This window comes from Copidosoma floridanum, unplaced genomic scaffold, assembly GCF_036245765.1.
Source record: "Copidosoma floridanum isolate Cflo_tuat_1 unplaced genomic scaffold, Cflo_Japanese_pri ptg000008l, whole genome shotgun sequence".
NCBI classification, from domain to species: Eukaryota; Metazoa; Arthropoda; class Insecta; order Hymenoptera; family Encyrtidae; genus Copidosoma; species Copidosoma floridanum.
The window spans coordinates 10129042-10143375 of NW_028321885.1; the positions used below are offsets into that span (position 1 = coordinate 10129042).

Consider the following 14334-nt stretch of genomic DNA (forward strand, 5'->3'; position numbering starts at 1 on the left):
AATAATTTAACACAGTTTTTATATTATCATACGTATTATACATTTAGTATCAGACATCATAATACTGCGATACGGGTCATTCTTTTACAAACCCAACGGATTTTCCTAAAAATTAATCGTCACTTTTCCGATTCGGCTAAAATTTTTATTCCAGTTTTTATATTGAAGAATAAGAGATACGTGTCCAAGGAATTTTTTTTATCGCCTATTTTCGATTTTATAAGTTATAACAAATTTAATAATAGTGATTGAAGACTCATTTTAAACAATGTATATCTCTGAATCCTTAAGAGTTACAAAATTTTTACCAATAGCACTTTTGCAGCTAAAGAGTTAAAACTGAAAAAAAAATTATCAACAAATTGATATTGTTATTAACAATTTAATTTTTTGAATCAATTTTTAACAATTGCTCCCAAAATGCATCGAGTTTTTATTATTACCATCGTATTCTGCGTCAAATTTTCCATTCAAATCATGTTTTTAAAATATGTAGACTTCTCAATTGTTATTGTTGTAATATTAATTTATGTAGCGCGTAATGGTAAAAAATACTGTTTTTTGAGTAGAAAATAATATTTGTACCTCGTATCAAACTAAGTTGAACGTAAAAGTTGTAGATAATTGAAATATCTACAACTTTTGTGCTTACCATTTGTCAGTTTAACCTCAAAATTTTGTATTATCATGCAAAAAAGTGAGAAATCACCATTTTATCATTTATTCAGGATACATTTTCAATAAAATCAAATCGTGAGTGATTTGTTTTTCAATCTAATTTTTCAGTATAGAAAAAAAAGCTTATTAACCACTAGAGAAAAAAATAATAACAATGCTCTAAGTAACATCAACACGTAAACTGTTTTTTGTTCTTAAAATTTTTATTGCTACTTTGTTTTTCATTGTTTTATTAATGGTCTGCTTTTATATGATTTCTTTATATAAAAGCAACAGATATTTAATCTCTTTAATTTTTTGGAATTTTAAAATTTCTTGGGGAAACCTGCCTAGACAACTCCCTTCGAGCTCCGGTCCCCTCACGCATACAAACATTCATACTTTCAGACACTGTTTTAAGTTCCCTCTTTTTTGTTTTTTCTTTTGTTTTTAGAAGAGCCTAGTCTCTCACACATTCGGACGGCTGCTCACCTATTTCTTTAGAGCCTACCCCATTCCAAGCCAGGCACCCTCACCAACGACGAGGTCTAGCAGCCCCTAGAGGGTGTGTAGTAGTAGTAGTAGTTTTTTTTTTTTTTTTTTTTTTTTTGTGGAGGAAGCGGAAATGCATTAAGGAACACCGCAGGGACAGCCGTAGTGTTGAACTCAGTGGATTTTTTTATTAGACCACCGATATCCACTAAAACCCCCCCCCCCATGCCGCGTGGCTTTTGATCTACCCCGGAACCGCGTTAGCATTACTTCAGGGTGGAGCCACCAGGGAGACCATCGCGTCTCACAGCATTAACGAGCTAAGTCGCCACCATTTGCTAGAGTTGCTGATGCTCTCGAGTCCTGAAAAGGACTCAGGGTCCCTGAGGACCAGCACCTTGTCTAGCGCTTCATAGTAGGCCGCCTACTCAGCCAGCACCACTATAAGCTTAATGCTTTCCCTTGCTGATAGGTAAAAAGTACCCAGCGCAGCGTGGGTCCACATAAGCCTTTCTTTCAACTCAAGGCCTTTTTGCCTTGTTCTGATCCTGCTTAGGGCTTATCCCTGGCCTCTTTCAGGGCTCTCCTGAATAAAGGGCAGCTCCCGCTGCCTGCTTCGTGCTCGTTGTCCGTTGTTGGGCAAAGGAAGCACCGTGCTGGGCCTAGACACTCTTTCTTTCGATGGTTTGAGCTTCCACACCAGAAGCACAGCTTTGATCTGTTTTCTTCTCTACAGTTGCCTGAGACGTGTCCAAATCCCAGGCATTTGTAACATCTTGTTACTTCGATTCTTCTTCGAATTCGGCAGCTTACAAAGCCAACTCGTAACCTGCCATCCTTTTCTACTTGTCTGACAGATGCTTCGTCCATCTTCATTAAAGCCCGCCTCTGTCCTCTGGCATTTAGCTTTAAGAGAGCAACTTCTGGCTCCTGGCTTTGATGTCCGAAAGTCCTAGCAAAAGCCTCTTTGACCTCATCTTCCTCTACAATGGCATCCAGAACTCGGACCTCTAATGTCACTTTTCTGTCGCTCATTTTGACAGTACCCTGTCCAGCTACCGACTTTTCAATTTGCTGTGAGAATGCAGTAGCATTCTCTACACCTTTGGCTTTAATAAGTATGTCTCCTTTTTTTGTAGTGACAACATTTTGGACTGCCACTTTAGCCTTATCATGGTCAAAGTTCGCCTTTATAGTCTTCAGCACCGTTGCTAAGGACTGTCCTTCAGCCATCTTCACTACTACTGTTGTTGTGGCGTCCACTCTTTTCTTCCGGCTTGTTTTGTCATTCAGTGAAATTTCTTCTTGTTTTCCACTGCCTGTTTTCTCTTTTTTTTTTTTAAGACATAGCCTGCTGGCGTTCCTCAGGGCTGTCCGATGGGCTCCTGTTTCTCGTACTTTGTTCTATTTTCTTTAAGGCAGTGTTCAGGGTTCGTTTCTGTACATTCCGTCGGAAATTATCTCGCCTTTTTTCTTTCCACTGCAGGGATTCAAATGACGACTTCCAAGCGTCATTATAGGAATCTTCTTTGATAAGACAGCCTTTTTTTAGCACCTCTGGCTTTTGACGATGCTTAAGCGCCGCTTTAAGCCCATTTTTAACAGCGTTCGCTGTGTTGCCGTACTCATCATTAATCAGTTGTAGCGTCTCTGTAATGTCATTCGTTGCTGATTGGACTTTATCAGCAACTTGCTGTCGCTTAACTCCGAGCCTAGTGACACTTTCTTCTAAAAAGGCAAGCTCTTTCTGGGTCTAGTGGCTAAATACCGACACGTTGCTAACCTCGGTGTCGTTAGTGCCTATACTCGACAGGCTTCCTCTTTGTCCTTTGTCTGTAAGGAAAGGCCATGGAACATTTAGCACTCCCTGTTGGCCATGAGACACGTCTTTGTGGCCCCCCCCCCCCCAGAATCCGTGGGGCCTGCATCTGTCACCCGGGCTTTCACCGGATCGGAATCGCCGGCGGATTTCCTCAGAGAGGTTACTGCCTGGGGTACTTGTTTTGCATCGACGTTTTTCATATTGGCATCTTTTTTAATATCGTACTGACCTGCGAAGGCCAGCACTACCCTTTTTTTCTAGAAATAAGTATTTGGAAAGGGTTAAAACCAGGGCGGCAGCCCTCTCTGTTACCAGAAAAAACCGCTACTTGCTCGGGCCGGCCGGGAGTCGCCACTCTCCCTCAGTCCCACCCGCGGAGACTACCCTGGCGTTGAGTAACAAGTGTAAGAATGGTGTTCGTGTGTAATGTATGTATTTGTTGGTACACAACGGTCATCCCAGCGAGACGAGCGGCAGGTGTACAGTCCCGAGACCGCGCAGACAACCCAACCAAACGGGCTGGCGTGAGGCACTAAGGTGCCGCCATATAGCCTCCTCAGTGGTAGTAAGCCTAGATTAGTCGGCCCACCACGTCTTTTTTGTTCATGAGGCGTACAGCCATATCAGATGTGGTTACCCAGACTTACCCGGGCCTCATCATCTGGCTTCACCCGTCGCCGGGCCCCCAACGCAAGCCCGGAAAAAGGACCCGCCACACGCAACCCAGAACAATCCGTAAGTGTCCCTGTGTTTGTTTAGTGAGAGTGTGTGATGCATGTATCTAAGAAGAATGTTTTAACCGTCGCTTACTTCTATACGCGACGGGTGCTAGTTTTTGTTGGCCCGCATCAAGCAATCGAGTGCCACCTACGGAAGCAGCAAAAAGCGAAGAACAAGGAGCACAAGCAGAGCTGGCCCATGCATCTACACCGATGGAGGCAAAGGGCACTAGTCCCCTGTCCACATCGCCGCAGATACACACGCCAACGCCACACACGCCCCCCGATCCACGCCCCCGACCACCACCACAGAGACCCACCCTAGCTGCCCATTGTCACCTCCTATTTTAAGAGGATGCCCCTATCTGCCACCCGGGGAAGCGCCCGGTATAAAAAAAACTAGCGAAAACCCCACCCGGGGGTAGTAGTGGTAGTGGTGGTAGTGGTAGTAGTGGTAGTGGTAGTGGCAGTAGCAGCGGCAGTGGCAGTGGCAATGACAGTGACAGTAGCAGTGGCAGTGGCAGTGGCATTGGCAGTAGCTATAGCAGTAGCAGTATCAGTAGCAGTAGCAGAAGCAGTAGCAGTAGCAGGATGAGTAACAGTAGCAGTAGCAGTAGCAGTAGCAGTAGCAGTAGGAGCAGTGGCAGTAGCAGTTTTTTTTGTTGTTTTTTTTGTGGAGGAAAGGAAAATGATTTGAGGCACATCGCAGGAACAGCCGTAGTGTGGGACTCGGTTGATTTTTTTATTTAGACCACCTATACCCACTAAACCCCCCCCCCCCCCCCTTGTGCTGCGTGGCTTTTGGTCCACCCTGGAACTGCGTTAGTATTACTTTAGGGTGGAGCCACCAGGGAGACCATCGCGTCTCACAGCATTAACGAGCTAACTCGCCACCATTTGCTAGGGGTGCTGATAGCTAACTCGCCACCATTTGCTAGGGGTGCTGATCCTCACGGATCCTGAAAAAAAGGACTCGAGATCCCTGAGAATCAGCACGCTGTCTAGCGCTCCATAGACGGCCACCTACCTAGCAAGCACCACTATAAGCTTGATACTTCTCCTTGCATCCAGCGCAGCGTGGGTCCACATTAGCCTGCCTTTTAACTCAAGGCCTTCTTGCCTTATTTTTGTCCTGCTTGGGCCCCATCTCTAGCCTCTTCTAGGGCTCTTCTTAATAAAGGGCAGCTCCCACTACCTGCTTCGTACTGGTTGTCCGTTGTTGGACAAAAAAAGCACCGTGCTGGGCCGGGACACTCTTTCTTCCGGTTGTTTGAGCTTCCACACCGGAAGCAAAGCTTTGATCTGTTTCCTTCTCTACAGTTGCCTGAGGCGTGTCCATATCCCAGGCATTTGTAACATCTTGTTACTTCAATTCTTCTTCGAATTCGGCAGCTTACAAAGCCAACTCGTAACCTGCCTTTCTTTACTACTCGTCTGGCAGTTGCTTCGTCCACCTTTATCGACACCAGCTTTTGTCCTCTAGCATTTGGCTTTAAGAGAGCTACTTATGGCTCCTGGCTCTTTAGTCCAAAAGTCCTAGCGAAAGCCTCTTTGACCTTATCTTCCTCTACAATGGCATCCAGGTCTCGGTCCTCTAATGTTTTTTTTCTGTTGCTCATTTTGACAGTACCCTGTCCGGCTACCGACTTTTCAATTTGCTGTGAGAATGCAGTAGCATTTTCTACACCTTTGGCCTTAATAAGTATGTCTCCTTTTTTTGTATTGACAACACTTTGGACTGCCACGTTAGCCTTATCGGGGTCAAAGTTCGCCTTCATCGTCTTTAGCACCGTTGCAAAGGTCTGTCCTTCAGCCATCTTCACTACTACTGTTATTGTGGCGTCCACTTTTTTCTTCTGGCTTGTTTTGTCATTCAGGGAAATTTCTTCTTGTTTGCCACTACCTGTTTTCTTTTTTTTTCAAGACGTCGTCTGCTGGCGTTTCTCAGGGCTGTCCGATGGGTTCCTGTTTCTTTAATTTTGTTATATTTCTCTTAGGGTAGTATTCAGGGTTTTTTTTTGTACATGCCGTCAAAAATTATCTCGCCTTTGTTCCCTCCACTGCAGGGATTTTAATGACGACTTCGAAGCATTGACATACACATCTTCTTTAGTAAGACAGCCTTTTCTTAGCACCTCTGCCTCTTGAAGATACTTGAGCGCCGCTTCGAGCCCATTTTTCACAGCGTTCGCTGTGTTGCCGTACTTATCGTTAATCATTTGTAGCGCCTCTGTAATGTCTTTTGTTGCTGATTTGACTTTATCAGCATCGTTCTGTCGCTTTACTCTAAGCATAGTGACAGTTTCTTCTAAAGAGGTAAGCTCCTCCCGGGTCTGGTTGCTAAATGCTGACACGTTGCTGTCCTTGGTGTCGTTAGTGCCTATACTCGACAGGCTTCCTTTTTGTCCTTTGCATCTCACTGATATCAGTGCCATTAAATAAAGATGCAACTAAGTAGTAATCCTTCTTTTTTCTCAGCTAACCCTTTTGATCTTCTCTGTTCCCTTACTTTAATTTAACTTTTGGAAAGTTGATGTAACCGAAAATAAAACCTTTTCCTACTTATTTTTTTAATCGTAGCGTTCATTTTCATTTTTTCTTTTTATTGTAAAAAATAGTTTTCAAACGTAACCAAGATTTTTAAATATTGCATTACTCTACCCTTGAAAAAAAAAAATTACGTTCATTGCAAAAAAGATGATAAGTGAGGTGTATTGAAAATAATTGCTGCACCCTGCAAGTTATACCCAGTATGATCGATGCCCGTGCCATAGAAGGGGATTTTTATGCTGTAAGCACGCTCGGAAAACTTGCATATTTAAGGGACAAAGTACGTAAAGAAAAAAAAAGGAAAAAATTAGTTTAGGTAGGAATAAGATATAAAAAATTTAGTTTGTATGAATAATAATAGAATACCAAAACATGCAACTTTTTAAAATTTCTAAAAATCTATTCTTAGTCTGCAGATCTTTTTAATTCCCAGTGGATTACATTTGTATGCACAAGTATCTATGTTTTTTTTCTAATGTATGTAACTTTGCTGTCCTTTGTATTCAATTCATTAGGAGCTCACAAAGCTTACTGATATTTTCTTAAAGTACGTGATATATAACTTAACACTCATGCTAAGAATTATACATGTATAAATATTCATATTATATGCCAGAACGTATATTTACTCTAGAGAGTCCGTAAGTATACACAAATGTTAATATTGTCACTTATATGTTTAGGACTTCAGAAGAAAAAACAATACAAGTTAAAGTGGTCTCCTAAATTAACTTTACTGTCTTGTAACAACAATACTGGTCATGGTGTAAGCAATTCGGTCTCATTTGTAAAAATAAAGGATTGTTTTTGCAGTGACTTCAAATATTTCATAGAGTTGTCTCGTAGAGTCACTTATGAATTTGAAACGGAAATAATCAAAAAATTTAAAGTTAGTATTGATATTTTATTACCGTTTATTAATGATTATACCTTTTTTTTGAGAAATATAATGCTTTCATTTTTTAATAGGATAGCGTAGAGCAACATCTGAACGTTCAACTTAAATATTTGCATATAGAAGTTACAAACAGCAGTCCAAGCATCTCACCGATATCAGTGCCATCAAATAAAGATGCCATCCATGAGCATGCAGTATTATCAGCTGAAAAAAATTACTTGTCTAATAAAGATTTATCAACCATTTATTTTCAAAATGTATGGCACTTGATCGAATCTTTGTGGGGTACATTGGTGGTAACTTTTTTCGGTATGTTATTTATGTTGATTTTAAAGTTAAAATAAAAAGTCATAAAAAAATCATAAGAGTATGTCACACTTCTCTTTAGTGGTTAACAGTACACTTTCTTGTCAGCTGTAACATCTGCTATATTAAATGCAGTATTATACACACTTTTACGTTCAATGTCTAATTTAACAGTTAGTTTACTTAAACATCGTCGATTTTAACAAAATTTAACTCACTATTAGCTAAATTTCTTCAATAGTATGTTTGTATATCTGGAAAGTGTATAAATTATTAATATAATAATATTATTTAGATGCAATTTCCTAAAAATGTGTCCTACTGCAGTTTTTGGAATTGAAAGACAATTTGAAAGACATTAAATTTACAATTAAATATCTAAGCTACTTGTCCTTTACTCGCACTAAACACACTTATGGGATAAAGAAAATAACTGCGAATTAATACTTTAATCATCACCAGCTGTGCATTCTATGCCTTTTTGGTATCTCTTCAGGGAGTACTGAATGAGGCTTGGGCGTTTGGTGTCGTATCTATTGAGGGGCCCCTGTGGGGTACCTGTCATACAAATGATTTTTTGTAATATTTTTTTTATAATCATTTTTATTATACACATGTGTGAACAAAATAGCAATAATACGCGGAAAAGTCATTGGGAAAATCGATATTAAAAAATTTATTAGTTTTCCCAATGTACCTTGTGTAAAGATGATGGCCCTGCTACGATAAAGCTGACAACACTGTACTCTCTTGCTCTCATCTGCTATTATATACCTATACTTGTGTTAGACTTAAATTTTCATGCTTGTATGTTTATGAATGTACAGCGCATGCGCACTTACAGTACCTGAACAAAACAATTCTCACATTCGATGTTTTCCTCGCTATTTTCTCAAAATTTAACGTGTTGATCCTATTCTTTTTTTTAAATAATAGATTCTTTATACTTTCAAGTACATGTACCAATTTAATGTGTGGGCCCACAGCTTTTTATTGCGGTACGGTAGTCTATTGAATTTCGGGTTCCGTAAGGTTGCGTGTTAAAATGACGAATTTTCACAAGCGATTTTCTCGAAAATAAATGTGTTGACCTATTTTGTTTTCCTAAAAAAATCTAGCAAACTTTATCCATATAATCTCTGAATTTCAGACCTAGCCAGCATTTAATTCAAAATCGCCTAAGGCTCCTGAAATGAATAAATAAAAAGTATAAAAATTTATACTTTATTACGTGCCAGCCTAATGCTTGTTAATGTTAAACGTAGATTTAAAATTATGTTTTAACTTAGAAAAAAACTTTCAAGTTTTATTGTTTTTTTTTTTTTTTTTTTTTTTTTTTTCTCATGCAGTGCAGTATACTGTGTACAATAGAGGAAATTAAAATTCTAACCAAACTGTCTTAAAATTAAAACAGTAAAGTAACGTCAAATCAGACAAAGAAAATTGCACTTTTTATGTTCCCATACTGTCCATGCATTCTCAGATCAATGCTTACTTGAGGTTGTTATAGACACTATTGGCCGTGCCTGTGTGGCGCTTAGCTACTTAAAGTACTGTGTTACAGTCCATTTATTTCTATGACTCTTAGATGTTGAAGGTATTCAAAAATTACTTGCAATTATGAAAGTTACGAATTTCTTAACTTCAATCAACAAAAGTGTGTTGCAAATTTCCGATTATTTGAGCTTCTACAATATTACATTATTTTTTCATGTCTATTAAATGTGCATTAAAAATTTGAGATCATGATCTATCAAAGAAAACATTTGAGGAATGATTTTTGAAATGCGTCACATCATAATAACAGTTTTTGAGGATTTTTCACGTTTTGTTAATATCCTTTAAACTATCCTCGGAATATGGGACCCTAAAAAGCTAGCATAAAAATGATTACTTATTTGTAATGATTTCATTGCTTATTTCATGTTTTTTTTTTTTTTTTTTTTTTTTTTTTTTTTTTTTTTTTTTTTTTTTTTTTTTTTCAATGTATAGTAAAAATTCAGGACTACATGTATTCTTTATGAGCCGTATACTTTCCTACGCAAGTTAAAAAAAAAAAAAAAAAGTAAGGTAATAAATAAGTGATTAAAACATAATTCATTTCATTCTGACGAGAATAGAACTTTATACAGTGCTATGTCTCAAGGATAGGTCATCACAAAAGTGTGATGTAAAAGCCTAAGAAATTCAACCTGTTGTAAGACATGTTTATTTAAAATTACTTCTCAAATTTATTTTACTGTATACTGTGATCTAAAATTTTATATTTATATTTTTCAAACTAAAACAAATAGTGTTATATTTTAAAAAGTTAGATTATCAAAAATTCTATCAAACTTTTGTTGATCGAAGTTAGGAAATTCATTGCTCTCAAGGTGCAATCAATCTAAACAAGAAGCGTCTAGGATCATGGAATTTTCCCATACATAACTAATTTTAGAGTCCCAGGAGTAAGAAATAGAGAGGTTCATTCTTTCGGGATTAAGCTCTTTGATATGCGAAAATTGTCTTACAAAAGGCTTATCCACGCAAAGTTTTCGTTTATATTATTTGCGCTATTAACTATTCAGCGTCTTGAGAAATAGAGAAAAGAATCGAAGGGATGAGCTAGCAGAGGCCACAGAAAAAGTGCAGTATTCGTTGTGGATAAAAATTAGAACGTCTTTTTTTCCAAGCTCAGTGGATTGAAGGAGTTAGTTTTCTTTCATAAAAAGGGCCTCGGGTTGCCGGACCCTTAAGGATAAAAACATAAATGTACTTGTTGTTTTATTATCAACCAAAAGGTGATTCTAGACCAGCCAGATCCGAATCTTAAATAATTTGATGCCTAAATGTTAGTGATTGGAATCCTTTTTGTTCTTGTTTAGAAGGAACTTTTATGTGTGTTATTGTTCTTGAGTTTTTTATGATAAGTTATTGTGCCTTAAAACGAAGTTTAGCCTTACTAAAGTTGATCTCACTCTTCCTCCTTGATTTTTCTTTGTTAATGTTATTTTTCATGCTTTATTCATAAAAGTGTCAATTATGATAGCGTGAATTCCCGATGCATGGAATAATTAAATCTAAAAGTAGATTTTATAATTTTTCTGTTGTTTAATGTTTATAGAAAAATTTCTGTCATTTTGTTTCTATCCGTTTTTCAAAACGCATTTTGATTTAGTTAAAAATCAAAGTTATTTTTTTTAGTTTTAGCGATACCAAATTGTTTTTATTAGAGATTTTGTTTGTTGAATTTTGCTGCTTTACTTGCGAAAGTAAGAATTTTATTATTATTTGGAACGCCGATTACTGTAATTCTTGATTCTTTTTTTTTCGTTTCTTTATAATGGACGTTTTGTGAGAGAATGGTTATATATGAGACAGATTGAATTATTTGTCGTAATTTATGTTGATTTGAATTGCTATATAATTTGCTTCATCTATATTTATTTTACATACTTTTTATAACCATTTTCTCATTATCTATTATAATCTTTTAAATTTGTATTATTCTTTATTTTTGGCGTCAAACAATCCTCATGATCCAACGGAAGTTTCCTTAATTGTTTGTATTGAAGGGCGGATTTTACATTTATTGTATTTATGGATATTTTTTGATAATTCAATGTTTTTAAATATTCATACTACGCTATTGGATTTTCTATTATCTCGAGATATGTATGCACAATTCTCTGTCAACCTCTTGTATGGGAGGTATTTCTTTAACTAAAAATAGCAATTATATCGCTATTGTTTGTAAAAACAAATACAAATTTTTGCAAAGGTTTCGACATTTTTTGGTAAATTAAACAGTTTATAATTGATTCTCAAAAACGATATTTTACTTAATTCGGTGATTGCTTTATTCGCAGTCTCTACTTTTCCTTCTTATATTTATCATTGTTTTCTAACCTGGACTATACACGCAAAAAGCAGACAATAACTTGACACTTACTTTTTACGTGCTGCACTTCTCTTGTAACGTATAGCTTGTTAATGTTTGTGACCTTTAAACTCAGGCACACCTTACACTATCCAGTCTGACCTTCATCATTTTTATTTTTAACATCTTTCTCTTTATCAGTTATCTCAGTGCTCACTTTGCAGAATTTCTCTTTTATCCTGTGTTTGTTCTATAATATGCAGCGTCAAAATATAGACATTTACTCACAATTTTCAGATTTCTGTTTTTGTTCGATTAAATTTTTAAGATTATTCTATAATTTTTTTGTATCCTTTTTTTATTCTAATTACGCCGTTTTCTATAAAAATGTCTTTGTACAAGTTTTTTTGTTTTTTTTTCTGTTACTATTATTTTATCCTCACTTGTGAATTTTACTAGTGTTGTTGAATGTTCTTTGCACACTCCATTCAGCATTAAAGTATTTACAATACATACTGAAACATTAAACTAGTTTTTGAGAATCTTTTATGCAGTATAATAAACATCGGTTCATCTAAAATTCAGCTTCACCTTCTGTTTTTTCATAATTCTAATATAATTAAAAGTGTAGTTTTACTGTAAATAGTATAAATTTTTAACTAACTTCTTTTCTTAGTTCTTCATGATTCTTTGACGCTTACTGGAACATACTATTAAACAATGGGTTTGCCAGATACAGCGAATAACACACTTTTTTCACCCCTATACACCAGGAGTAGTTGCGTCGTGGTGAAATCTTGCTTGTGTTCCCCCTCTAATTCACTTACGTCTTCTGCAGATAACATTAAAAATAAAAGACTTTGTAAATCACTACGCATAACTAAATATTTTAGTAGAACTAAAGTTGAAACTTAGAAGTTACATGGCAATTAAAAAACTACAGTTATTTTTGATTGCTGTGCAAGTAATGTTCAAAGAACGTATGTACTGAAACTGACACTACTGGCATAAAATGTGTTGAGTTGTTCTGTGACTGTGTAACATGTGAGCTTGGTTGTAATCTATTGTATGCATCACATTATATACGAATATTTGCACAAAAATACTGGTTCTTGGTAAATATTTATCTTAACTACGATGCATGACAAATTTTTAAAATCTGTAACTTTTTAATTTTACAAATTCCTCTAACATCTTAATGTTCTAATATTTTGTATTAATTTGTTTGCAATTTTAGATGGGCTGAATCACTGAGTTGCGGCACTTTGATAAGTTTGACTGTCCTAATTCAATCTCATGCAATCAACCACTTTTTGGTTATTTTCGGATGTATCTTCACTCAATTGAAAAAAGTTCTTTAATTAATTGGTATCTGTAAAAATAACTTTTTCGTCGCATTTTTAAAATTTTTAGTATAATTTTATCGATATTGTGTACAGAAGTTACACAGAAACTCCATTTGACTCACCATCATGAGTGAGCCCCGTACAATTCTAAATTTTGTTTCTTTTAACAATGATATTAGTTCTAGCTTTGATTAGAAGAAAAAATACATGGTCATATCAAGCTAAAAATTTTCTTACCCTGCCAATGTTCTTCGATATGAATTGAGAATTAAAAAAAAAAAGATTTATTCATAAAAAAAACCCTATTACTGTTTTTTGACTATTTTTTCTAATTCTGTCCAATGTTATATCGTTTTTCGATCCTTGGCTACTTCGAAGGTTAGACAATATTTTCCAAACATATTTTGCCTTTTTCCGGTATGAGCTGCAAAAAAATTTTATTATCTTTTGATTCTATTAAAATATCAAATTTTTATATCTAAATCGAGGCATTCACTGTACTACTATCAATTAGTTTTAAACAAAATCTAATGTGACTACATTTTTAGGTTTATAGTGTCAGCTATATTTTCACAACTTTTACTAAATTGTTATTATTTATTTTATTTAAAATAATGCCAATAAGTTAAAATTAATGTTGCAAGTATTCCTATGAAAACAATTTTACTTGATATGCAATGGCTATAGCCAGAAGTATTGATTATCATGATGAATATTTAATTTTATTATAATACTGTTGAATTCTTCTTCTGTATTAAAAAAAGTACCCAGCCGTATGCAAACCTTCTTTTTTGATTGGTTATGTTTGGATTATGCTTTATCTAATTTAATTTTCAATATTCTACTTTCAAATAGATATTATTTACAACAGTGAGAACATTGTTTACAAGACACTGACGCGATAGGCGTAACCATATTGCATTTTCATAATCATAATTCATAAAAATTCGTATAACAAAGTTTTTTAAGATTCGCTTTATTCGCTTTCAAGATTCATTTTTATCAAGTATTTTAACATTTTATACTTCCGACTTCGATAATTTATTTATTCTTTCTGTTGCATATCGGGAACCTCATAAGAATTTAGTGGACTATATAGCAGATAAATGATTAGCAAATCATTATAAATGTTTGTTCCTTGTTGTTATGTCCATTAATCGATAAAATAATGTCATTGAGAGCTTTTAAACGTCATTACCCTTTTACATATTTTGAAGTATCTGCTTTTTTAATGGTACAACGTTTTTCACTAGTTTTTTCAAAGCCTGTATCCTTTGCAGCTTTTTCCGCAAACTTGTTGATGTTCTACAGCCTCTAACATTCTGCAATTTTGGAACAGCCAGGCCGATTATCAAAATGAAATTTGCTTTGGCTTTTCAATCATTCTAGTCCCAATTTTTCTGTGTATCTGTGGTGTTGGTTGCAATGAATCTTACATTTGTATCACTCATATAAGCTTATTTGTCGTGAAGTATGAGCTGTTGAACAGCGCTTCAGTCTGCATTAACTTTTAAAAAACCGTTTTTTTACCCCAAAGCAAATTGTGCCATTTAACCCCTCTTGTGACGTTCTTCAAGAGCTTACTAAATTTTTTTTTTAAATTGACGCAATTGTAGAACTTATCTACAATTTACTAAACAGAAAGAAGAATAAAGTACAATTTAGTGTATGTTATGGAACTA

At 35.7% G+C, this 14334-nt stretch overlaps 1 protein-coding gene across 6 annotated transcripts in view; it reads left to right on the forward strand.

Moving 5' to 3' along the window:
- Positions 1-14334, forward strand: part of Nup98-96 (nuclear pore complex protein Nup98-96) — a 617363-nt gene that overhangs the window by 376627 nt on the left and 226402 nt on the right. For all 6 annotated transcript variants that reach the window (XM_089589262.1, XM_089589263.1, XM_089589261.1 and 3 more), the window contains 2 exons: positions 6924-7129; positions 7210-7447. In XM_089589262.1, the coding sequence (XP_089445388.1) occupies positions 6924-7129; positions 7210-7447 (444 nt within the window). The remainder of the gene's footprint in view (positions 1-6923; positions 7130-7209; positions 7448-14334) is intronic.